Here is a 27,709-nt window from a genome sequence, read left to right on the forward strand (position 1 = left end):
GAATCAGATTCCAAAAGCACCAAATCAACAGCGATATTCGAAGCCAGGTTCAAACTCCTTGTCGCATGACTAACACAGAATTAATAAAATGTCATTTCTGGGCATTCAATATTTTCTCCCAAATACACAGCACTGCACTCAGGAAGCTGAATCAGATTTTGTGGGACCAGGCGGCGACCCCATACCCTACTATGGACAAACTGTACTTAACATTGACATTGGCTTCGGCAGCATGCCAGTTACCTTTTCTGTTTGCAAAATCAAAAAGCCTGTTATTGGATACCACTTTCTTCGAAACCACGATTTGCTTATCAGACCTTATAAAAATCTATTGCAATCATCACGTAACAGAAAAACAGTTGAAAGAAAGCTCAAAGGAAATAAATACAGTGCTTGTAAAAGTTCCGCATCGAGACAGTCATGCAAATAACACTCTTATCAAACAACTACAAAGGACATTTCTGGTATTGTTGTGGCAAACACACTTGACTCAACTGACTTGCCCCAGCACAACAGACAACTAAACTTCATTCTTCTTCAACTGCAAACAAACTGCCTCTGTACGAAACTAAAATGGAAACCAAAAATTTCTGTTGTAGATGTACCTTTGTTACTGCGTTGATAACATCAGCTAACGCCTGCATATCAATGAAAGATTTGTTTTTTCGAGGTTCTTCATAATGTACTAAAATAGTTTGTAACTTATATCAACAATTATATCTTTGTAAATGTCTCCGAGTCTATAACAATTGTGTCCGGTGATTGCTTAATTGTTATGTGTACATATGTTACATTCGAACAACGGAAATTTGTATATACACATAGATATAACTTATATTTTTTTGGCGCAAGTACCAGATAAGCGGGGGGATGTTATGTCGCCGCACAACACATGTAAATACACAAAAAGGCCAAAACTTATAACTATATAGCCAAGAGTTAAAACCAAAACGTCACGGGGAAAAAAAGAAAAACTAATTTCCGGTTTAGGACAAGTCCCGACCAGATATATCAGTAGGAAAAACTTGCTGAGCTGGTGGCAGGTGAAAAAATGATAGCCAGTACAAGGCAGCGACATTATAGTTGTGTTATTAACCATGTCATTTAGGCAATCAAGCCATATATAACTTAGGCAACCAAACTAGAACGCAAAAAAAGTTAAACCAAACATAGGTATTTCTTTGGCAAATAATAAATGAAGTCAAATTAACATACTTCTCTCAGTTAATCGGAATACAAAGTCAACCCAAACTTAAACAACGGCAAAAGCGTGAAATTTTCCAACCTGTCTGAATATTGAGATGTCGAAACACAGGAAAGCAGAAAAGACGGGAATGTTTCATTGTTTGTGTATTAAGCCTATTTAACTTGTACAAATCATGCCATTAAGGCAAAACACACAAACAAAGAAACTGTTACGACGCACTCTCGGGCAGCGCTTGCTAAACTGCCAGTGCTCGTACAGTTTATTTCCAGAGTCAAATACGCGCGTCACGAAAAATAACGCGGTTTTCTGCAAAACAATAATCTAACATGACTAACCAACAAAATAGCGCCACACAGCTAACCAACAACACTCACCAAACTGTGGCGTAAAGCAAGCCTTAACTCGGGTCTAGTGCGGAATCTTACGTACCTATGTTCCAGAAACCGGGCAAACCCCAAATTACGTCACAATAAAGGTGGGGGTCAAGTTATGACGTCACACCAAAAAGATACGCACCGACGAAGATTCTCGCCTACACGCACATACGCGGTTCTCCTATGGGCATCGGAAAGGCGACGAAGGGCACAACAGCAACGAAGAAATACGTGTTTACGCTTCATTGATTATTCAATAAAATAAAACTATTACAAGCTTGAAATTGCCTACGATCAACCACAAGGGTGTCCTAAACCAATATTAGAAAAAAATGTAGCTGACCATAGCGCGTATTAGCGCCGTTGGCGGTAAATATGTCACAAAGTGAACAATTGTACGTCGTCCTGAAGGAGATGTCGCACAGAATTAGGTTTTGCACAGACAACCACAAGTGTCACCAAACCACCATACTTGAAAATCTAGGCGGTAACGAAATACTAACCCAATTTAAATCGACGACAACTTTTTGTTTGTGACGTAACACCTACATTTTACGTCAGTTTCAATTGGTTGTCACATGTTATGAAGAAGAGAACCTAATTTATAATCGAGCTCATTCACAGTCAAATCCGACAAGTATTTCTCTCAAAAATAAACAAAACGTTAACCCATGTTAATGCGCTTCAGCGCCGCGGTCGGTAAACAACTATCAACATGTGCAAAAGTTCGTAACCATGAAGGAGAAGTACGAATGACAAGAAGGGACATATGACAAACATAGTAAACACAAGTCGCTTCCTCTTTATTAACCCTCTTTTAAACAACGATAAACATTTGTTTGTGACGTAACAACGTTGATGATAGATGGATTGGATCGAAATTGTAGTCATCTCATAACACCGTCTCTTCTGTACAATCGTACCCATTTGTACATTAATCGGACCAGTATTTTAGCTTGTACACCTCGAAACATACACACACATCTAACAACTCTGGCGCCGTTGGCGGCAAGAGGGGGTACCAAGTGCGGAATCGTACGTAACCATGAAGGAGACGCAGAAACTTGAAATTTAGTACAAATTACAAGAAGGGACATATAACAAACATAATAAAAATTCAAGTCGCTATCGTTTTAATTCAAGTCGCTATCGTTATTAACTTTCTTTTAGGCAACGATAAACTTTTGTTTGTGACGTAATAACATTGATGATAAATGTATTCGATTAAAATTACATTCATCTGATGACACCGTCCCTTCTGTACAATCGTACCAAAATTCACATTAATCGGAGAAGTACTTTAGATTGTACACCTCGAAACACACGCACACCTTTATAATTTATTTATCGGGTTCGGATTAGCATTGCCAGAACGATATCACGAATACACACAAACTCCATTAACTCGGATGTTAATATAAACTTCTTTTGTTTCTTTGAGAATTTCCAACTGCACCCGTGAGGTAATCTCAACGTAGTCGTTAGGTGTTTTTTTCGCAGGACCTATTGCCGGTAGCCGTATTGTACCTGCCTATTTACAATTTAGGTTTTTTTAAGAGCAGGTCCTCTCATGAAGTTTGGAATACTTGACCTGCGTCAAATACTTGCCCATTTAAACCAAATACTTTGGATTGTTTTTTATGGCCGAAATCAAATCATTAAAATAATGAGATTTCGGCCTCCTTTGTCTCCACAAAAACTCATCCAAGTAAGATGGAATGAATTCCATGGCCCCCCCTTTTTTTTTGCATCAATCTTTTGGCTGAAGCCCATAAGCTCTCAATGCTGTTGGTATGGATACCAGCAGCTGTTACATATTGCTGCGAATGGTTCACAGTTTTATGTGTGTATCTGATGTCTGCAAAGGTAATGTTGTAGTCGTCTACGATATAGAAAAAATATCACAATAATCTTACTTCCAAGATTTCTGTAACTCATCTGACCAGATTTCTGTGCCCGGGAGAATGTGGCGACGGATAACCGCTTCCAAAGTCTGCTGGTCACGGGCGGGAACCAGTTGCATGAAGCACTCACTTAAATAAAAAACATATTCCGTGCTGTGTTGATGGTATTGTTATAAAAATTACTTGGTCTACATATCTATGCCGCCGAAAACCCATTGTTGCGGAATTGCGCGGGTCTGGGCATTGGAGCACGGTTTTCTTCGCGCCACCAGCGATTCATCAATAGCCACTACGTGGCCAGGACCTCCAATCAAAATAGGACTGGTCATAAGATCTTCTGTACAAATCTAAACGTGCCAAGACAAATTAGTTACACACGAAATGTCATATGACAAGTTTGATGCTAGTTACCTCGCGAAGAAAACCGCACCAACCAACGCACGCTCCGTTGGCAATCTTTGCCTCTTTGCAGATTGCATCTTGAGTACTTTCCTCTGCCCAATGATAGAGGATGGTTAGGAGCTGCACCATAGAGAGGTTGCTCCTCTCAAAGAATGAGCCTGCACGTATCGACATGCGTTTTTTGCATTCCTGGTATTGTTGGATGCAAACACAAAACCTTAGCATATACACTTTAAAATCAATAAAGCCACCGTTATTGATAAAAACTTACTTTGTCAGGGATCCGTCCTTGGACGCTTGCAGACGTTGTTTGGTCATGTCTGACCCGCAGACACATATTTTTGTTAAAGACAGTAACCCATGTTGCCGAGCCCAATTATTGGCGTCTTTGTTGTGGAGGAAAGCACCACACAAACATAGCTGACGTGAATTGACACCTACAAGCGAGTTCATGTGGATAGCACACGAATTTGCAAGAAAAGACAGTTTTTTGCGTTTCACGTTACACATCATAAAAAAAGAAAAAGGCGATACCGAAGTTTTTAAAATGGCCATTATTAGAAAACAATAAGCATTATTGACAAACTTGCAGAGACATGGGACTACCAAATAAGGCAACGAAAATATGCTTCCTGGTATTGCGAAATTAAACTTTCAACAAATACAAGCATGATTCATTGCTTACGGTTAGCATTCTGGTTTTACCGACATGTACCACAGCAAAGCAGTTGTGGAACTGTAAAACACTTTTGGCATATAAACAACAATTTATTGCTGGAAGACTTAAACTTGGTTGAAACAATATATTTCGGTTTGGAATTAGTTATTAGTTCATCACAAACTAAGGCAAAATAAGGAAAATTTACGCAATTAACCCCAAAGTTTCGGTTAAGTTTTTGAACAAAATCGACCAAACCCTTTAGTTTTACAACAATATCCCTAACCTTACTTTATTACGTCACAAAGAAAAGTGTATCATTGCTTAAAAGAGGGTTAATAGAGCGGTAGCGACTTGTGTTTTCATTATGTTTGTTATATGTCCCTTCTTGTCACTCGTACTAAATTTCAAGTTTCTGCGACGTCTCCTTCATGGTTACGTACGATTCCGCACATTTTACCCCCTCTTGCCGCCAACGGCGCCAGAGTGCTTAGAGATGTGTGTATGTTTCAAAGTGTACAAGCTAAAATACTGGTCCGATTAATGTAGAAATGGGTACGATTGTACAGAAGGGACGGTGTTATAAGATGATTTTGATCCAATCATCTCCTTCATGGTTACGAACTATTGCACATGTTGATAGTTGTTTACCGACCGCGGCGCTGAAGCTCATTAACATGGGTTAACGTTTTGTTTATTTTTGAGAGAAAAACTTGTCGGATTTGACTGTGAATGAGCTCGATTATAAATTAGGTTCTCTTCTTCATAACATGTGACAACCAATTGAAACTGACGTAAAATGTAGGTGTTACGTCACAAACAAAAGTTTGTCGTCGATTTAAATTGGGTAAATATTTCGTTATCGCCTAGATTTTCAAGTATGGTGGTTTGGTGTCACTTGTGGTTGTCTGTGCAAAACCAAATTCTGTGCGACATCTCCTTCAGGGCGACGTACAATTGTTCACATATTTGGCGCCAACGGCGCTAATACGCGCTATAGTCAGTTCATCTTTTTCTAATATTGGTTTAGGACACCCTTGTGGTTGATCGTAGGTAATTTCAAGCTTGTAATAGTTTTATTTTATTAAATAATCCATGAAGCGTAAACACGTATTTCTTTGTTGCTGTTGTGCCTTTCGTCGCCTTTCCGATGCCTGGGAGAACCGCGTAAGTGCGTGTAGGCGAGAATCTTCGTCGGTGCGTATCTTCGGCCAGTGACGTAATTTTTGGTGTGACGTCATAACTTGACCCCACCTTTATTGTGACGTAATTTGGGGTTTGCCCGGTTTCTGGAACATAGGTACGTACGATTCCGCACTAGACCCCTTAACTTCTTCGATTTACAATTCAAATGAGCATTAACTAAGTTAAATGCCACCCTATTCAAAATTCAATCTATAAAAGCAGCAGTTTAATCAGATCACATGTAACACAACAACTGACTAACGAAAAGAAAGCCCGCCATCACATCAAGACAATGGCACTGTACTGACCAACAAAGGCACGCATTATTACGTAACTATGATGACTGTGCTCCTAGCACCGGTAAACAAAATAATGGCGGCGAGAATCTACAGAAACATTTCCCGTCTTTCCTGTGTTTCTGTATTTCGACAAAATCGATGCAAAGCACGCATTGGCATGATTTGTACAAGTTAAAACGACGTACCTAATACAGAAACAATAAAACATTTCCCGTATTTTCTGTGTTTCGACATCTCAATATTCAGACAGGTTGGAAAATTTCACACTTTTCCCGTTTTTCTTGGATTCTATATTTTCCTTCTTTTAGAAATACACAAAATTTCCCTTTTCCTGCTTTTAGTCTTGATTTCCTCCTTTTCCGTTTTTCCTGCCTTTAGTGTTACCTAATCCAGTGTTTCCCAACCTTTTTAGTTCGCGACCCACTTTTATTCCAAATTTTATTGTGCGGCCCACAATGAAATATGAACAAACGAAAGAAAAATAATTTGATGAGAAAAAAACAATGTATACACAGGCAATTTACTATCAATGCGAAACATTGTTGCATAAATGTTACGTAATGATAATGCAATAATTTCGTGATCTCATAAAAAAACTGTAACATTTAGAAATGCTTCGCGACCCACTGGTTGGGAAGCACTGCCCTAATCAAGTGGTTCTCAAAGTGAGCGATAGCGCCCCCTTGGGGGCGAAAGAGAGACAATGAGGGGCGAAAACCTTGCCGGGAGCGATGGCGCAAGTTTCATTCAACTTGTTTTTTTGCTCTTCTAATACAAAGGCTATAAATAACCTGGTTCAATTGTGACGTGATAAGAACGAATGTTCTCTAACAACTTACTGGAATCCTCTGTGTTATTGCAAAAACTAATCGATTAGTCGGAGTTCAGTTTAATTGGAAGCTAGTTCAGTTCAGTCACAGACACTTATCATAAACTGAAACCTGTACATATGGTTAGGCATAATGGTTAGCAAGTTAGAAAATCCTTTTCGTGTGCATGTCTTTCGTGCATAGATGATGTTTTCATGACGAGTGATCGTGAAACTAAAAGTATAATTCTTCACTTTCGTACATTTATTCTATTATAAAGCGTACCTATATAACAAGTTTTGAAATTGATAAGTGCTAAAATATGTCCTCACCATCTAGAAAGTTGCAAAAAATCCAGAAGATCAAAGTGGAAACGCGTCAATATAACTGCACATATTTAAAATTTGGTTTTTACAACTTTAATTTGTTTTTTTGATCTTGGCATAAAGATTTCAATTCCATCTTTGCTTTAAAGTTGGTGTTAACGTTTATTATTCTGAAGCTAAAGTTATCTATTCTATTTGAATCAGCATTTTAGAACAATTTAAACTTGTGCAAGCAATGTGAGTCTGATTTGTTTGATGAAGTTTCTTCTATCTGACTCAAAACTCCGGCAGGCACAATTTTTATTGCCATAATATCAGTGAATAGCTGGGATGATAAATGTATGTTTTCTTCACAGAAAACTATGTGGTGAAAGTGTCCTTGCTCGTGTTTACGAAAGAGTCCGTGCGCTCACAAAACATGTCGCTCAGGCCTTGTTGGGAATTGAGATTGCACCCTAATGTGACGACGGCGCGGTGCCAGCCGCGCATATTCTAGCGTTGCAATGTGTATTTTGCGCAAAAAACACAACTATGCAGATGAGCGATACACCATAGAAATAAAATAGAGTGGGCACCGATAACACCATGAATTCAAAAAGGTTATCAAGTCAGCCGCCCCCAGCGAAAATTGAACGTCGCTGCGCCATTTTTAAGAGGAGAGTAAAAGCGCATAATTTTCCATAAATTTCACAACAATGGAAACGTTATAATACCAAGTAGGTTTTGTAAGACTGGTGTAGTTAAAATTGTATTTTATCGCTTTCAAAGCGATAAACGGCCAAACATGGGAAACAAAAAGTCACGAATTGTTACGGGCGAAATTGCGGAACACGGGCGAAAGTACTTTTCCATCGTTTCGATTCAAAACATTAGGTAGCGAATTAATATAATAATTTTCCACAACCAACCGTTTTGCCAAAATTGTTCATTGTTTTACTACTTTTGCTTCCCTCCGATTGATACGGTGGTCGGTATCAAGCATGTAGGCACATAGAGCAGATTTATTGGGTTCCATATTGCGTATGGCTGCCTTGTGTTCTTTAATACGGGACGTTAAATTGCGCTTAGTCTGGCCAATATACAATTAAGACAATGTATTAAGTAAACTACACCGGTCATTTGAAGCATGGGAATACGGTCTTTAGGTTTGGGAAACATGTTTTCTAAAGTGATAACCGGTTTCATGGCAACTTTTATGCCAGTGGCGTTGAGTATTCTTGATATTCGCTCAGAAAATCCCTGTACATATGGTATGGAAGTGAATGCTGTGTATGTTTTTGTGGGTTTGTTTTGTGTGTGGGGTGTGAGATTTGGGTTGGTGGGAAATTTGTTTAGTTTTAGGACGTTCTGAATGTGTTTGCGTTCAACCCTCCGAGTGTGTGGATGGGCAATATGTGTAATCGTTCTGTTATAGTAGGTTCTGGCCACAGTGAGTTTTTGTTGTTTCGGATGGTGTGAGGTGCATTGTGAGCAGTTAGTGTGTGAAGGCTTGTAAAAATGGAGGTGGTAAGTTTCCCGTCCGGTTTTGCAGTGACGTTTACGTCCAAAAATGACAGAATATGGTCGTGTTTTGCTTCCCGGGTAAACTTGATAGAAGGTTCGATGTTGTTTATGTGATTATGAATCCCTGCGGCCTCGTCTTTTGCTATGATGACGTACGTGTCATCGACATACAAGAAACTTGCCAAATCACCTTGTATCAGACTGGAGACGAAACTGAACAAGTTTGTGTGGAAATTACGGACAGAAGACTGCATATCCCAACCGGAGTATCGAAGACTACATAGCAGTGACGGTGTGCTCCCAAAGTTCTACGGGTTACCCCAAATCCACAAAGTAGGTATTCCATTACGACCGATTGTTTCTTTTGTTAACTCACAACACTACATGAACGTACCAATCTTAAGTTAACACACATCAAAGAGGCATTACAGTTGTGCTTAGACTCGACTGTTTTCACGTAGTAAACACGACATTTACCAACAAACTTTTGGTACCCCCATGGGCTCTCCCATTTCACCGGTTCTGGCCAACAGTACAATGGAACAGATTGAACAAGCCGCTCTTGCTTCCTTCAATACACCCCCGCGACTTTGGCTCCGCTATGTCGATGACACGTACGTCATCATAGCAAAAGACGAGGTCGCAGGGTTTCGTAATCACATAAACAACATCGAACCTTCTATTAAGTTTACCCGGGAAACACAACACGACCATAGTCTGTCATATTCGGACGTAAACGTCACTACAAAACCGGACGGGAAACTTACCACCTCCATTTTTTACAAGCCTACACACACTAACCGCCTCTTATACACCTCACACCATCCGAAACAACAAAAACTCTAAACTGTGGCCAGAACCTTATATAACAGAACGATTACACATATTGCCCATCCACACACTCGGAGGGTTGAACGCAAACATATTCGGAATGTCCTAAAACTAAACAAATTTCCCACCAACCTAAATCTCACACCCCACACACACAACAAACCCACAAAAACATGCACAGCATTCACTTCCATACCATATGTACAGGGAGTTTCTGAGCAGATATCAAGAATACTTAACGCCACTGGCGTAAAAGTTGCCATGAAACCGGCATGCACTTTAGAAAACATGTTTCCCAAACCTAAAGACCGTATTTTCATGCTTGAAATGACCGGTTTAATTTACTTAATACCTTGTCTTGATTGTAACACTGTGTATATTGGCCAGACTAAGCGCAATTTAACGTCCCGTATTAAAGAACACAAGGCAGCCATACGCAATATGGAACCCAATAAATCTGCTCTATGTGCCCACATGCTTGATACCGACCACCGTATCAATTGGAAGGAAGCAAAAGTAGTAAAACAATAAAAAATGTTGGCAAAACGGTTGGTTGTGGAAAATTATTATATTAATTCGCTACCTAATGTTTTTAATCGAAACGATGGAAAAGTATACTTTCGCCCGTGTTTCGCAATTTCGCCCGTAACAATTCGTGACTTTTGTTTCCCATGTTTGGCCGTTTGACCCGTGATCGATGTTGCCCATTGATTTATGTCCCGCATTATTTTAGCTGTTACGCCCTTTTGTTCTTTTTCGTCGCTTAATTTCTTTGCCCGTGGGTTCGCTTCGCTACTGTGTTTGTTTTATTCTCTGAAGAAGCCTAGTCGTACGTACAGGCGAAACGTCAGAATAATAAAAAATTTTTTAAACAAAAGGTGTATATTTGTTGTTTTTCACCAGAAGAACGTCAGATTCATAATTCATTATGATACCTGGTGGTCACAACCTATTTTCAGTTTTCCTACACTGCAGGTGCCAGTTTGCCGTCTTTGCCACACGTTGTGTGTAAACTAAACTCTAGTAATAAAAACTATTGTTTCTTTAACATTAAAACCCTGTTGAGTTCGTTGTGTCGCAGACGTACTAACCAAAATAAATTTGCTTGCCAGGTAAAAACCTCCTTCGACTTCAACCACCGCCAACCGCAAGGGTAGATAAGTCAGAACTTTTTTCAAAGCAATTTGCGTCAACTTCAAGACACGTTAAAGTTTATTTAAGTATTATTTGTACATAAATTATAGGAATGGCGCTAATTCGGACAAAATACTGCACACAATTTTTTTGTCAAATTCAACAATGTTCTTGTGTTCCTCAGTGTCTTCCTGTTGAATTCGATGGAGCACAGAAACAATTTCAGATAAGCGATAGTTACTTTCGAGGTATGTCGAATTTCTTATGACACACAGAAGCAAGTCCAAGTATTCTGCTCGAACCTACACAATACACATCATTACAAAATCAAAAGTAACCAACGCCAGTACTGTCCACAACAATTTACACATTAGTTTATGCAGTTAAAAAGCAAGGGATTAAATTTATAAAAAAGTATAACCGTTTCCAGTGGCGGATCTAGGGGGGGGGGGTGTGTGTTTAGGTGTCAGAACAGCCCCCTCAGCATTTTGGCACATTGTTTCGTGGGGTGTGAAAGTGCGATTAATTTCCCGCTACGCTGGAACGAACACTACGGTCAAGAGTTCGTCTCCGCTGTTTCTTTATTTCCCGGTCGCGCGCGCTGCATTCTCGCGGCGATGACGCCGTTGGTCAATAACCCGTCAACAATACTGTTTTCGAAAGCGCGACCTTATAAGTTTATTCATTTCTGCTACAATTTCTATACAGAAGCCGTACTCTGTAAGAGTTGTAATATGTTGACAAAATTGCACCAAAATAAATGTAGCTAAACGAGTATTTTCTATTTCGTCTGTTTTTTTTTTATATATTTTGCAAATTATCTACTGCTAAAACATCGATGTGTATTTGGTGGTGCAAGACCACGTCCTAGACCATTACAGATTTGTTTTTAGAGCGGAGGGGGGCGGAATTTTGCAAGAGGGGGGCAAAATTTTGCAAAATACGAACGCCAGTGTTGGCGCGCATCGTCACATAAACGGTGGCTTCCTGGCTTACGCAATTGCGTAACACTGTGGAACACTCGATGCGAGTTTTTGCGGTAGTGCTTGCGCCGTAGTTTCATTACCACGACGAAAGAAAGGTTTAAATATAGGTGTTATCTAAAAGGAATTAAATGTGGGCTTACGTTATCAAGAAAACATACAAATAAAAACTATGTTGCATGCGGTAGACTTATATTCCTCTTTGCACAATTGCGAGCGCTAACAGTTGTTTTCAACATGCGTAATATTGGCAACGTATTCAACAACTAAACTGGTTTTCACCGAGATTTAGACAAAAAATTACAGCATGATAAATGTCCGAAAAAAATTTTATTCGCATCTAACGGCTTCTTTAATTAATTAGGTACCGATACAGAGCACCCCCCCTCATATTTTTTCTAGATCCGCCACTGACCGTTTCTGATGGTACTTTTACAAAGTGAGCTTAACATGCAACATTTTACCAAAGCATAAGCGGGCTACAAAAGATTAGGCAACAAAATACATTTTATATGTCAAAGCAAAAAACAGCAAGTAATAGTGGCAAACCATACCTTTGTGCCTGAAGCCAGGTCTGCAATGTTTCTCAGAAGAATATCAAATAAAACAAGTAAATCATTAGTGTATAGAAATGAACATGCAGTTTCTTTGCAAGAAAAGATGTCTTGCAAAAATTTTAAAACAGAGTGGGGTTGAGAGGGTTTTGTGGAAACATCTTCAGTTATTACTGTTGGATCATCTAAAATATATTGAATACTTCTGCTTACTAACTAAAATCTATTGCTAAATTTAACGCTTAACCTATTTTAGTGGTTCGAAAAAATGACACTTACAGATCAATAATAAGATTATGTAAAACTAGGTTAGCCCATCTATTAAAAAAGTTGAGGGATCTCTAAACTAATTCAACACACCAAAATTTAAATACCTCCTCTGTTGCACAACAGCATGATTTTTTCACTAAAAGTCCAGCAGGCCGTTTTCTTTACTGCATGCAAGACTAAATTTTCTGTTGGCACTGAAACAGTTACAAATTTTACATTTATTCATTCAGCCTTTCTTATTATCAGAAGACTTACCTGCAAAGTGTAAATTCATAGATAGCAATAGACGAACAAATATATTTGTAAGTTCTTCATTGCCTGTTTTTGATTCTATGTGATTTATAATCAAACTTGCAAAGTCTTCCCCAATCGTTTCTAACATAAAATTTTAAAGATCAGCCATGTGTTGGTGTAATAATAATTTAATTTCCACAGTGCCTAGTGTAAAATATACAGTAAAAATGATATATGTGATATATTTAGTAAGTAAAAATGATATATTTTACTTATTATTTATTTATTGCCTAAATTTTTGGTTCACAGGCTGCAAGTTGCACATCCCTGCACAAGTCTGTATTACATCCTAATGAACAACATATTTGTAGCACCAATGTTGTAGACTAAAACAAGGTCACTTCATCCCCAACCCTGGGTAGGTGCATGTGATAAAAGTATTGTTTTTTTACTGATAATGCATTTAGCAATAAATCCAATAGAAATGTCCAGTAGCCATTACCATGTAACTATGTAGTTATGGATACAACAGTGACACAAAAGTAATTCATTTACTAAGCCCGTTTACATGTGCGACCGGAAGCGAATCGGATTGGCCAGAAGTGAGATGAATTGAAACATACCAATCCAATCCATTATTCGTATGTTTTTACATGTGAGTTTTGGTAATTGTTATTGTCTAAGAAATGTGGTAAAATAAACAAACATCTAAAAATAAATGAGATTCTCAAGAACAGCATGCCGTTTGCGATAAAATTGGAGAAAAAAAACAATAAATAAACTAAATAAGTGTGCTGGAATCCATTACACTGCGTGCAATGTGGACGGTCTACACCTAAAACAAATTCAAAACCCATGTTAAGCACTTATCTTTTAATGTTTATCATTTATCTAATGCTCTAATGCACACACCAAAAACCCTTCGCATTCTTCTATGCTCCAAGTGGATTGAATGCGAAGCGAATTCAACACACCTCCTTCGAACGGATTGACCGCTCCACCGCTCGTCTTGTGCGAAAAACGGGAGGAGCGATTGAGCGAAGCGCATTCGAATTCGCTTTAATTGTTCAAGTAAACGGGCTTAATGTCACTAGTTGAATTAAGGTGAGTTTTGGACATCTAAAGCAACTGGTACCACAGAAAACAAAATACAGTCATTTAAATAAGCTTAATGTTAAACAATTAACCAACTGAAATAATGTAGATCAGTGGTTCTTAACCCTTTTGCACTTGCAGACCGGTAAAGTTTCATAGCTTCTACAGTCCAATAATTTTAGTAAAATTTAGGGGAAAATGTAATTAAGAAAATTTCATGGGGTAAAACTATGCACTTCGTACTAGAATCCATTTAATGTGAAAATAATATATGTTGGGGTCATGTAAAAAATTAATCTGGACCGACACAGCGGCACTGGCGATTGAGAAACACTGTAGAATACACAGATAAATGATTATATCCTAATTCAAGAATGTGTTGTTTTCTATATTTGTAGAAGTTGAGCATAAATTTTCCCAATGGATATCAAAAGACCTTGGTGTGAAAAAGAAATTATAAAATTGTTTTATACCATAGTAACTAAAAGGAATGGGTTCGCCAGTGGAAAACAACATGCTCAGGACAAGAGCAGTGTAGCAGGTTCTTTCAACATCTAAAAATATAAATTACAAAAATAAACGTTAAAAGCCTATTTATTTACTATAGTGGTAAAATGTAGATTTTGGTACAAACCAGTGGTATGGGAGGAAACATCACTTGCAAGATCAGTTGGAAGTGTTGTTGAAAGTAATACAGATATAAATTTGGGTGACAAAGAACATACTACACCAACAATCTGCAAGTTTAAATTTAAAGTATGGTTACTAAGAAACATGTGTTAGATGAAAGAACAAAAGTCACAACATTGTCAAATAAATAAAAATATGCCAAAATTACAGGCAAAAACAGAATGTATTTGTGCACCATTTTTTTTAAATCAAAAATCAGTTGCAAATGTGTCTCTTAAAACACTGATTATTTTCCAGATGTGCACTGAAAAAAACCTGAAGTAAAGAAGTTATGATCTTAGTCCGTGTTTCCATTTGGTAGAAAGATGCAAGAGTCAAAATGGGCAAAAACTGATCCTTGGACATTTCAGAGATACAATTGACTTTGTTGCCCTCTGTCTGTAATACATGTAAATAATTCAAAAATTGTGAGTCCTGTATAAAAAAGACTAAAAGTGGCAGTACCAAAACATGTAAGATGTCACTTAAGATTTGCGATATTTTTGTTTCATCATCATCAATAGCCCAGTTTCTTTGTTGAACATCGTCTTTAATTTCAACAAGGTTCGCAAAGGCCAAACCCAGAGTTTCCATATCAGGATCATTGACAGTCTAAGTTAAATGTAAATTAAACAATGAAACAGTTTTGTGCATGATAATGATATACCTCATCAGGTAAAGTTTTAATAATTTCATCCATAACAGTAGCAAGCGATGAAACAGATTGTCCAAGTAAAGCAAGACAGTCTTTTAATGTGTTTCTGCACCAAACAAATATCAAAGTGTGACTAAGTAAGTCCTACAGTTTTCTTACCTGGATTTGGTAAAAGATGTATAGGTGTTTTGTTGAATGATATCAACAAGACTTTGACCTAAGCCTGATGGAATGTCAGTAAAGTTTGATACCTGACCAACCTTATTCTGATTCAAAGGACAAGGATTATCATCGTTCCGACTTTGATTAGGACATGGCAGTACTTCACCTTTTTCAAAAAATATAGTTTATCGAAAATAATCATGTTTGTGTAAGCTGCAGACAGACCTTTTAGGTCGAAATAGTGGCCATCTGTCGGCAGCTTATACACAATATATGGCTAAATTTGTTCAAAATGACAAACTTTTTGTCCAAGTGTTAATTTTCATTGCAGAACAACAACAAACATATTTTCACTGTTATAGAGATCATAAACACAGCAATAAGTCTAAACCTTTAAAGCTTCAGCTTTCAAAATAACGAGCAAAATGTGCAACATGGCGGTAGTGACAAACTGAATAAAAAGAAACCATAGAACTCATGCAGTGGTGTGTGACATAACAACTTAATTTTAGTTCCATGTGATAAACATCATGTTCATGAAAATACCAAACATTGTAATAAATCTTGTAAGAAAAACATCTAAATCAGTGGTTCTTAACCTTTTTTCTGTCACACCACCCTTTATCAACGGTCCTATGCCTTACGCCCCTCACCCAGATTTAAAAAAAAGTTTTATACCCAAAGCCACTTTGATTTTGTTGATTTATTCATTAGACATCAGTGAGAAACTTAACACTGCTTTTTAGCCACTAGATTTTTAATGCGAGGTTTAATTCCGGAAAGAGCACAACGTAAGTCTCCTTCAACTCTTAGCTTGTTCCTGTGCTTGGTCTTGATAGCACTAGAGCAGAAAACGCAGCATCGCAAAGAAACGTAGACCCGAACATGGTTAGAATCCGAAGAGCCCGAGTTAAGATAATAGGGTAAACAGGAAGATAATTGGCCCAGATAGTCTCAAGTTCCAGTTCTTTGAAGTCTTCTTTAGCTGTTGAACTTCAACTCAAGAAACTCCACTTGTCCTTCTTCGAAAATATCTGCTACTTCACATTGAAATGGGTTCCTGATGAACTTCCATGCTTCTCGTTTCTCGTCTATATCTGGAAAGCATTTGATGAATTCTTTCAAGTCATTTAGATGAGTTGTTATTTGTTTCTTCAACTCAGACTCAAAATTACTATCTGTGAGAGCAGAATCCAAGTTACTGAAGCTTGCTGGATTTCCTGGTTCAATTCAAATCTTCCAGAGGTCGAGTTTGGCTAAGAAAGATCGAATGATGTTATGATGCTTAATGATGTTGATGTTTTTGCTTGAGGCTTAAGGTTCAGAACATTGAATGCCTTGAAGATGTCCACAAGGTAAGCTAGTGCTTTTTGAAAGCCTTTGGACTAAAACTTGGCCAAAAATTTCGCTTTCTGCTGTGATTCTAAAAATATTGCAACTTCTTCTTGTAATTCATGAAGCCTTTTTAGCATGTTACCTTCGGACAACCATCGAACATTCATGTATCTGCTGATGTGGTACTACTTTCCATGGAGTGGCAGAAGAGCATTTCCTCTTTCATAATATTGCCCAACAAGAAGCGAGTATACAACAGAAGCTGAGAGCAATTACTAATGTCAGTTGTTTCGTCACATTGGATAGCAAAAAAGGGAGACTGTTTCCTTTGCTCGGGGATCTGATCTTTGATGTTCTGAGACATTTTATCGATCCTCCCTTTGACTGTATCGTTTGATAGTGAAATTTTCAGAAAGCTTATTTGCTTTATCTTTGCCCAGTACTAGTTCTGCTGCTACAAGTATACTTGGTTTTATGAGAGACTCCCCGATGCTATGATTCTTCTTACCCTTTGCAATTAACATGGAAATCTCGTAGGAAGCCTCAATAATGCCTGAAGACTGTTGCTGAAATGCCCCACTGCTGTCCAATGTAGCTCTCCTCAAGGAGTGACTTTTTGTCACAAAGAATGCTTTGGATTTATCAGCTAGACTAGGATGCGATGATGTCAAATGTCGTTTCAAGCATGTGGGGCGCATTCCATCATTACTAAGGCCCCTGGGGGCGCGCCCCCCAACTAAGAAACACTGATCTAAATCAAATTTCTCTTTTATGCTCCTTACATGTTGTTATGCTGCCAAATTAAAAAAAACTGCTACACAGAAAGTATAATTTGTTGAACATTTTTGTCAAAAAATTAATTTGCACATACATTCTTTTTTTGCTTCAGGTGGTGGTGGAGGTGCTTTACGTTTTGTGAATGCTTTTTCCTCTGTTGTGTGCATAGAAATTATTGTATCCTTGTGGTTGTTCAATTTCCTGTTCCAATGATAAAAATAAAATGAACCTAATGTACATTTACAATCTTTGTTTAAAATAAGTTCATGGATGAAATTGGGAGCGGCTTAATTATAATACTTTCTACATATTTCATGTGAACTAAATGTATTGGTTGTTTTCATACAGAGCACAGAGCTTGATTAGACAAATTAATTTTTGAGTGTTATGAATATGACATGTTGTGTGGTGCAGTTTGTGATAGGTTCATGTGCACATATTGGCCATCTAGAAATATTTGAAAAAATTTGAAGGGGGCCCCTGTCTAGGTGCCTAACATGAAAGCCCAATAGGTTTTATTAATTACTTCACAAAATCAACAAATTTCTTACTTTAATAAAGATTTTTCCTCATCTGTAAGCTGGCTATCTTTGTTTCGCGATAAAACTGCTGCAATGGCATGCTCAATGAACAATAAGACATCATCAGACTTTGTCTAGAACAAAACAAGTAACAAAGGCTTCTTAGTCATGTAATCTAACAATTATCAACCCTGTTTGTTGGAAAATGAAGAAATTTAAATGTATGAAAAACACTGTTCTGCCTGCACAAAACCCACACATTTAAGAATAAATCCTCCATGCAATTTAAAAACTTTCTATGCAATGTAAAAAAGGTATGAATGGCAAATCACAATAAATACTTTCCAACATTCTGGTAAGGTTATAATGCAAATGTAAAGTACATACTGCATAAACCAGAATTGATCAGTTTAATTTAATAAATATACCAACCTCATTTTTATATTGCACATATGATTTTGGAATATAACCAACAAAACCATTTTCGTTAGAAGCAAGCCACCAAGATGAGTTTGTTTTTTCCAAAATGCACAATGTTTCTCCATTTGTAAATGCCAATGTGTGTTCCTTTATGTTGCCAGAAACATAACTGTGCAGTGCTTTATACATTTCACACAAAAAACTTCAACAGTTTTCATCAAACATCAAGGTGATTTACATGGTCTGTTCCCCTTGACAAAAATTTGACCAAACCAAACGGATCCATACAACATAAGTTGCCGCCCAATATCAGAAGTAACTTTTCTTCAATTGCTACAAACCTGCAATGTTCTAAAGATCGGGGAAACCCTAAATTACGTCACAATGAAGGTGGGGTGAAGTTATGACGTCACACCATAGCGCCCTCTATAACAGGGGAAACCGGTCGCGCTCGTTTCAAAACTGGAGGCGGATGTGTTTCAACTAGTTTCTGTGGTCGTGCGAGACTTCTAGACAGTTTTTGGCGTGTTATTGCACGGATAATCACATGAAATAGTTTTTGGCGTGTTATTGTCACATGAAATAGTTTTTGCTGTGTTATTGGTAGGTTAATGCGTGTGAAACGTAGAAATTTATTAAATTTACCCTTATTTTCAGTTAGCGAGCGTTTGCGAGACTCGTCCAGCAAGGTCAAAAAGTTGTGTTTGTGTGTATTTAGGTCCCTTTCTTCAATTTTATTGTTTGTTTTTGTCCCAAAATCCTAGTACTGATCTCAAGGAAGAGCCTCTGTCCTGCTTTAACAAAAAAACCTTGAGAAGTGATGCATTAGGTAGGACAGATCGACAAAGTCAAGCAAAAGGCTAACTACAGTAGTGCATAACTTTTTCACAGCTAAAACTGTTGCATGAAGACACTATAGCACATATATAGACACACTTATTTGAGTTTATTTTTGTCGATAAAATTGTGACTGGTAAAACATTGTTTAATACACGAAAATTTTGCAATTACAGTGTATATAGTGTTCCTCTGTCTAGTTCTGTGCTAAAGACAAGATGACACCAGATATATGTTTGATACTTCGTTCGAATAGAATACCAATCGAATCTCTCGCATGCGGTTATCCGGTCACGTGACGTATTGTTTACATAGAGATCACGTTACACTCCATAGTTTGTAAACACTACAGTGTATACATTGCTTTCCACCTCAAAGACACAAGTCATGCAGGACATGAAAAAAAAGGATTTACAAAATTTGAGATTTTCCAATCCCACCCATGAGGTAATCTCCTTGCGATCATTAAGTTTTTTGAGTAAGCAGGACCTTTCGCCAGGAGCTCTATTATACCTGCTTGATAGTAAATTTGTCAATTAGACAGGCAGTAAAAGTGTATTACATATTACAAATATTTCAGTGTTACAGATGATAAATATTTCAGTATTACAAATTTCAATGAAATGCTTTTGAAATCCCAAAATATTCAAGTCAATTTAAAGAATGTTGCTGAGTATGTCACAGTGAGCTGCTTTCATTTTGAATACGTAGTAGTCACTGACAATTTCAAAACTACTGTTAAGTGATTTTCTGCAGACTTTTGGTTTAACTCGTGAAAACATCAAATAACAAACTATAGACCATTGGCATGCCATATCATGGGTATTCTGGAGGCCACCTGTCGATACGTGCAGGAGCAACCTCTCCATGATGCAGCTCCTAACCATCCTCCATCATTGCGCAGAGGAAAGTACTCAAGATGCAATCTGCAAAGAGGCAGAGATTGCCAACGGAGCGTGCGTCGATTGCGTAGAAAAGGGTTAGGGCCAACATTAAATTGCAAATTGGATGAGGTTTTTGTGATTCATTTTTTCGAAAAAACCATCTTACATTTTTTGCAGCCCATTTAACTAAAATAATGACTGATCGGGGACCGAAATGACCCCTAGGGGGTGCTGTAAGCAACTATTTTTCACCTTACTGCGTAGCCAAGAGGCGGGCCTAACATAAAATCACAAATTAAGGTATACTTCTGTGATTCAATTTTGAGCTACATGCCCTTGAACATTTTGATGGTTTTTCAACTAAACTTTTCACAGCACCCTGCACCAAACATCTGACTAACTGAGAAGAGCAAAAAATGCACTAAAACTGCACCAAACACGTTGAAAATCGCCCTGGCTACACCACGTGACTTCTTGCTCATTCAACCAGAAAATTGACCCCAATGCATCACCGGTTGCCTTGTGACGAGACTGAGACTCTCTATGACGCAGGAGTACAAGACGGGCATTCCCCGCGGGCAAAACTATTTTAATATAATTACTGATATGCGGTCTTCAGCGTGTTTGGTGCAGTTTTAGTGCATTTTTTGCCCTTCTCAGTCAGCTAGACATTTGGTGCTGTGAAAAAGTTAGTTGAAAAAGCATCAAAATGTTCAAGGGGATGTAGCTCAAAATTGAATCACAAAGGTATACCTTAAATTGTGATTTTATGTTAGGCCCGCCTCTTGTCTACGCATTCAGGTCAAAATTAGTTGCAAGATAGTTGCTTAAAGCGAAAACCACCCACGGTAAATGAAATCGTCATTGCGTCGCGATCGTAAGCCTTGGTCGGGCAAAAATGCATTCATTTGAATGTACTAGGATGAAAAAACATTTCCTTGTGTCAACAAAAGTCTGCAATAATGTTTTGATCACTGTTTTCACATATTTCGGTTGCAATACGACCAGCAACGCGCTGCTATAATGAAAATAGAATCGGTGATGTAAGTACAGAGATCGCTTGAACCTTCGACATAAAAATTACGAGCGTGTTGAATGTCCACTGTGACGTCATAAAGCCTGCAAAGCAAATGCAAGATAATGGTCGTTGTGGTAGAAAAGGAATGAGTTGGCTAGAGATTTTTGTCCTGTAATTAATCAGTTTGTACATGAATGAAGAAAACCTTGTACTGTGCAAAAACAGAAGGCAATTTTAGCAAAACAGATCCAAAATGCATTAGGAGGTATAATATGGCAAGTGGGGGTATTTCTGAGACCGAACGACAAGAAAATGTTGTTAGATGAATGGGTCCCAGTTGTAGTACCAGACCCAAATAACTTTTTTTGCATTACAATGAACATGGATACCACAAAGAAAACTTCATAACCACAACACATTTGAAAATGCAATCAAATTTCTCCATTCAAAGAAAAAGTACACCATTGGGTAAAAAATTGAGCTACTTTGAATAAAAAACAAGCTTGGTGTATTTTGAGTGCATAGATGGTGAAACAAACACATGCAAATGGTATAACAAGACATTGTTGAAAAAATTGAGAAATTTTTGAACAGGTTTTGACTTATTTTTGTAAATGGATGTTTACATAATGCATACTGCAGCACTACAAAGTTTGTGTACAAAAAATTCCTCACAAGTAAGTTAGATAGCCTATAGCCTAAACAAAGTTAAAAAAAAAATTGGGGGATTTTTCTCCATATTTGAGAAAAAATGTGAAATTTCGATGGGCTTTTACATATAAACAACTATCACTGGGCAAGAATTGAAATTTTTCCCTGACCCCACATTACATTGGTGTGTTACACACCAAAAATCTAACTATTACACTATATAATTGGGCTGTGAGTATTTCATTTGCAACCATACCCCAAAACAAGCAATTTTCTCTAATTTGGAAAAATTTAAAAAGGTCCCATCGGCGAAAGGCAAAAAAGTATCGAACTGCTGTTCACAGCAAGCCGAAAGTGAAACTTGCCTAGATACAAGATACAGCAAGGGGGTTTACCCTTTCTTTTGCGATACTGGTAACCGCTTTAATTTATATATTCACGAAATGGGAAGTGCTTGAAAATTGTCATTTTTGCTCAAAAATCCGGGATTCTAGAGCCAGTTCAGTGAAAATAGTCCGGAGTGAAAAGAGTTGAACTTTCCATATAGATCGAGCACATGTGCTGGTAATATCGAAGGTATTTCCCCTTATTTCCAATAAGTTTCTTGACTGACTGTTGCAGATAATTAAGAAATTCTAACACATTTTCTCTTTTGAAAATACCTTCCGCTTTCAAGTTTAGACAGTTGGGCCTTGTAGCGAACACAGTGTAATATTAATTTGAAAAGTGTAATATTGGCATTGTTTACATTTGTGACCGGGTTCCCATGTACAAAAGGTGAAACCAGACGTGGTGTAATAATTACGTACCTTTACGTAACAACGACCGCCCTGGCTCTAAAAGAATAAAAGACTTTCATTTGGACTGCTGCCGTACGTTTTAGGCCGCAACTCTGTATTTCTGTGGAAAAGAATTTCTTGGTTGGGAAATGCCCTTCTCGAACTCTTTCCTGCGTAACAAAGTTAATTGTATGTAACAATGCAATAGGTCATGCATGGATGAACTGGTTCTTGGAACAACTCTCAGATTGCCGTGCGAATATTTGGAAGTACAGCTTCAGTTGAGAATAGGTCTATGTAACCATAGAATACTAAAACATGGAATGGAAACTCGTTTCGTCACGCATGAGTAACACTTTACGCAAAATGAAAAATGCATTGGGTTAAATGCGATTTTGGCGTTTTTCGGCGGCCAAAAACTCCAAGTTAATGTAACCACAAGAATTTATTTAAATGTAATTCAAGTAGTTTCATCCTTAATCTTTTAAAATATGTGGATGATTTTAATTATGACGCGCTCTAATACACTTTTTAACCGTGTGTTACAAGTCACCTTACTGACTAAAAAAATGTTAATACGTCATCGCGTCAACCTCAAAGATGACGTAAGACATGTAATTACGTCATTCAAGTAATGACGTAATGTTTTATATTTGCATATCTGCCTAAAAAGCAATCATTGGATTCAGAAACCTAATATTTGAACAAAACAGTCTGACCCAGAGGTCACATTTTTGCAGTCATTATTGGGTATGTATCAAAATGTTTCATAGCTCCTTATTTTGTAAAGACATATGTTGGACAGATAGTGCAGTACTACATGAAGTAGTTTTTGGCCCAAAATGGCAGATTGTAGCCTTTGTAAACCAGATAAGATAGGGCCAAATTTTGCTGCTTAATTTTAAAGATTGTATTTATTTGGTTAACCATACTTAAATCTGGCCGTTTTTCATCTTTTATGCAAATAATAATAAATGATAAATAAATAGTGGTAGCTATCTAAAAAATATTGACATACCATCAAATAAATTATTGTGTCATTTTTTATATTCCATTGGTTTTGAGCAATTCATGCCACATATGAGCCGATGCTCTGTGAATATTAATGAACATGCTTTTGTTGTACTAGTAATCTACTTTATACATTTTTCCCACACATCTGAGTTTTCTATTTGATTTCATTGTAAATATTTGGTTGTATATTGGCATTTTTGCCGAAAGTTCGCCTTTAAGTGTTGATTAATCCAATATTCCTGAGAAGAAAACAAATTTGATGGAAATTATTTTTGTCAAACTATTGCACACATAACAGAAGTATATTTTTTTACTCTTATCATAACACTTGGTTGAATGCTCCTGACACAGTTGAAAATATGTAATGTTTTGTTGAACTAAACATAATTGCCTTTTGTTTCAGCAAAATTGGACCTTAACATATTAATAACCTTTTTCACTAGTCATTTTTTTTTCTTCGCAGATTAGTTTTAAATAAAACACAACAGAATTTGATTTAGATATGTATTAAAATGCTTCTGAGGAGACATGTCATGTTGAAGAAAAAGATGAAAGTTTTCAGAATTTGCTCGTATGCAAACACTTAAAAACAAATTATAGTTGGTTTATATTGGAAGTATTCCCACTGCCTTTGAGTATTTGCAAGCAATCAACATATATTTTGTCAAGGCTTAGCTTTTTCAAACCCATATTATGCACAAAATGTTGTTTTGTGTTGAACTTTACTGAAAACATTTGCACTCAGCAGTATGAACATGGTGTTGGCAAGGTATTTCCTGATATCAACTGATTTTAATAATTTGGTTCATTATAATATCTTCATCTCCATCTTCATCAAGATACAGAAATCGCAGAAAAAAAGCAGTCATACTATCGTTTGTCAACTGTTTGTCAAATGCCCTGTTTTTGCAAAATAAATATTCCCAAACAATCGCATTACTTTGTGCAGAGATACTGTCCTAGAAAAAAACATAATAAGCAAGTAGTTGATTTTACATAACAAGCATAGTAGTTGATAATATTACTCGATTTAGCCTCCCACTGCTTGCAAACAGCAAAAGCGCGCAATTATTTGTTCATAGTTTGACCCAAAAGGCAGTAGACAGCAAATCGCCGTAAAAAATGATGCGACGCGATTTATTCAAAATCATCAACATATTTCAAAAGACGAGGGACCAAACTTCCTGTTTCTTTGAAAAAGTTTTAAATTTTGTTCTATTTAATGGGTTTTTAAGCCCCTTAGAAAACACCAAAATCGCATTTAACCCAATGCATTTTTCATTTTGCGTAAAGTGTTACTCATGCGTGACGGCGCACTTTCAGCGGAGTTTCCATTCCATGTTTTAGTATTCTATGATGTAACGGCAGAATTTGCGCGTCTGGCAGCGCGCCGTCGTCACACCAAGGAATGTCAATTCCCGAAAACGCGTGTATTTGCCACACGGGTACAGGCACTTGACAACACGTACGAGGTACACGTACAAGAATAGGAACACGAGCACAGACACGGACACGAGCAAGAACACGGTTTTCTGTGAAGAAAACGTACACTATGATTCCAGTTAAGCAATGTTAATAAAATTACCCTTACCGGAGTTTTGAGCCAGATCACACGAAACATCAACAAACCAATCCGATTAATATTTCTTACAGCAACTTATTCAAATAGAATTAAGGCAACTCTAGCTTTAATAAAATAAATTTGATATTAAATTCAGCACGCTACACGTGGTACCTAACAACTCAGTTTTACCAAGCATGGCAGAAGGAAAAAGTTCTCTTGCATTATGATGTCACATACAAGGCAAAATTGATATTGTGTTGAAATTCAATTATATGTTTACTGTGTGACGCAGGGGTTGTGCATGAGTGATTTTTGATGTTACATCTAAATATGCAAATCTACTTTCTTCTTTCATGTCAGACATTCGGTTTCCACCCAGACGTAAACAATCACCCAGAAAAACTTATCTTGATAAAGATCTAAGCATGTGCTCTTACGTATTTATCAAGGTTGGTGGACACAGACCTCCGCTGTATCCACATTACAGAGGTCCCTACAACGTAATTGAGCGTCATGACAAATATTTTGTTTTGGCAATGAATGGGAAATTAAATAGCGTATCAATTGATCGCATTAAAGTGGCACATTTGCCCTGTTTCGAAGATTTAAACGAAACGGAAATAGTTGAATCCCGTGAGACACCTATTACTTCTAACGAGACGCCTATCTTTTCTTCTCAAACTCATGTTGAAGAATTAACGAATTCTCCTTTTGTTGCAGATAGCGATAGACAAGATAGTCCAGTTCCTGTGCCTGCAGAACCAATAAAGTGTACCAGAAGAGGCAGAGAAATCAGATTGCCACTTCGTTATAGAGATTAGATACTTTGTTTCTCTTATTTCTATTCTTCATTTGCTTCGTGACAACTGTACATGGTGAAATAGGTTTACAACTTTGCCATGAAACTCTTTCTCATTGCGAATATGCCATGAGTGATCCGGTGGTTTGCACAAGAACCATCCCAGAAACAGTAAAACAATGCCAAGTACTAGTATACAATCCATCTACAGATTTCTTCAAAGTTGATGTTTTCATGTGCCAAGTGAGTATTGAAAGCTACACAAGCGTTTATTATTTCTTTGGTGCTAAAACTCATGAAATGTCTACTGTAGCGGGAGCCGCACCGGTACCAAGCATTTGTAAGGAATGGAGTAAAACACATGTTGCAAAAGACCTTGGAAATCTTCAACAGTTGACATCTTCTTCTTGGACAACAAGAAACAAACTTGAAATTACATATCACTGGCCATCTTCAGCTCAGGGTCATGTAAAAAATGTGATTTTGACCAAATCCATTGTTTTATATGACCATACAAGAAAACAATTAAAAGGTCCTTTGGGAATCATGTCAAATTGTAACATTCAAAAAGGCTTTTGTACTGTTGGAACGAGAACATTCGTTTGGAATCCTCCTCAAAATCTAAATTGTCCACAGACCACTCCTCTTGGTGAACACACAATTAATGTTCCTTCACTTTTCTAGAAACAACTCCAAGCCTTACCGTGTTGAAATTAAAGACCTTGGATTAAGCATTCATCATGAAAGTGAATGTTTATCTGCCACGTATAATTGTTACGGCAAATCTGCTTTCTGTGATCCTGGTGGTTTAATTCTTGTGCCAATAAACTGCTCGGAAAACACTAATTTAAACCTTTCTTAAGAGCCCAGAAATTTTACAAAAAGAACGAAAAGCAAAGCACGTTTAACTGTGGATCCAACTGCAAGATTAATTACAGAAGTCGGCGATTCTATTAATGAACAATTTGTGAATATCACTGCCGACACACATTATATGGAATGCCAATTGAACTCTCTTCTAACAAACGTTTATGCATTATTGGCAAGGCAGTATCCAGGAGAAACAATTAGCAAACTTCTGGGTGTGAAAAGAGCTGCCATTACTATTGGAGATGTTGCCACAGAATTGACATGTGAAGACATAAATTGCACCATACTTCACAATCTTAGACATGGCAACTTATACGCCACTCGACCGCTAATCGAATTCCGTAACTCGATGGGAAATTTTACTCGAGGACAACTCTATCGAGACGGATTCGTTTACAGGAATATTAAGTTCCTAGAAAACTATGTTCCAAGTCGAATTATGTCATTTAACATTAATAATATATTTTATACTTATGAGAATTATACTCTTACTCATGTTAATACTAAAGTACAAACTTTAAGGCCCATATAAAGCATGAACACAAGTCACAGGTGCCCGCTAGGCATGACAGGGCGGGCCAACAGGTTACGGCACTTTATAGTCCTTTATTGTTTTAGAGCCAGCTGGGCGGTCGTTGTTTAAAGGTCTGTAATTATTACTGTACCACGTTTAGTTTGACCTTTGTACGTGGGAACCCGGTCACGAATATAAACAGTTCCAATATTACAATTTTCATATTAATATACACTGTGTTCGCTACAGTGCCAGTGTTTTGGATGAATGAGCGCAAATGAACAGGCTGTTGCCAGCGCGATTTTCAGCGCGTTTGGGCATTTTTACTATGGTTTTCGGGGTTATTAGTCAAGCAGTAAATTGGTAGAGGGTGCTGTTGAACATGTAGCTGAAAAACTACCAAAATATTGGGGTGGATTTTGTGGAAAAATGAATCACAGAAAGTATGCTCAATTTGTGATTTTCTGTTAGT

General features: G+C 37.4%; 1 protein-coding gene and 1 pseudogene across 2 annotated transcripts; one reads left to right on the top strand and one right to left on the bottom strand.

Annotated features, from left to right (window-relative positions):
* Window positions 1-10,682: 10,682 nt before the first annotated feature.
* Window positions 10,683-19,093, bottom strand: LOC145894935 (NCK-interacting protein with SH3 domain-like). Of its 2 annotated transcripts, XM_082983666.1 has the most exons (13): window positions 18,320-19,091; window positions 17,918-18,021; window positions 17,461-17,567; window positions 15,252-15,420; window positions 15,105-15,198; window positions 14,903-15,049; window positions 14,714-14,836; window positions 14,403-14,505; window positions 14,242-14,322; window positions 12,695-12,814; window positions 12,544-12,633; window positions 12,170-12,354; window positions 10,684-10,934 (listed from the first exon to the last, which is right to left on the bottom strand). In XM_082983666.1, the coding sequence occupies exons 1-13, from the start codon at window positions 18,494-18,496 to the stop codon at window positions 10,737-10,739; spliced, it is 1,698 nt and encodes a 565-aa protein (XP_082839792.1). In that variant the 5' UTR covers window positions 18,497-19,091; the 3' UTR covers window positions 10,684-10,736. The 2 variants fall into 2 exon arrangements, with proteins under 2 accessions (XP_082839785.1, XP_082839792.1); XM_082983659.1 differs by having other exon boundaries at window positions 10,683-10,934; window positions 14,714-15,049; window positions 18,320-19,093.
* A 6,314-nt stretch (window positions 19,094-25,407) lies between these two features.
* LOC145917785 (uncharacterized) lies at window positions 25,408-27,255 on the top strand (annotated as a pseudogene).
* The last annotated feature ends 454 nt before the right edge of the window (window positions 27,256-27,709 follow it).

The sequence above is a fragment of the Ascidia mentula genome, chromosome 1 (assembly GCF_947561715.1).
Source record: "Ascidia mentula chromosome 1, kaAscMent1.1, whole genome shotgun sequence".
Classification (NCBI taxonomy): Eukaryota; Metazoa; Chordata; class Ascidiacea; order Phlebobranchia; family Ascidiidae; genus Ascidia; species Ascidia mentula.

What these genes read in the sequence shown, in the direction of transcription:
- LOC145894935 (XM_082983659.1), bottom strand. Translation starts at nt 18,496, where the DNA reads ATGTATAAAGCACTGCACAGTTATGTTTCTGGCAACATAAAGGAACAC. An exon ending in GAGGAAAAATCTTTATTAAA is followed by an intron (nt 17,568 to 17,917) that starts GTAAGAAATTTG and finishes TCATTGGAACAG; the next exon opens with GAAATTGAACAACCACAAGG. An exon ending in GCTGTTGTGCAACAGAGGAG is followed by an intron (nt 12,355 to 12,543) that starts GTATTTAAATTT and finishes AATATATTTTAG; the next exon opens with ATGATCCAACAGTAATAACT.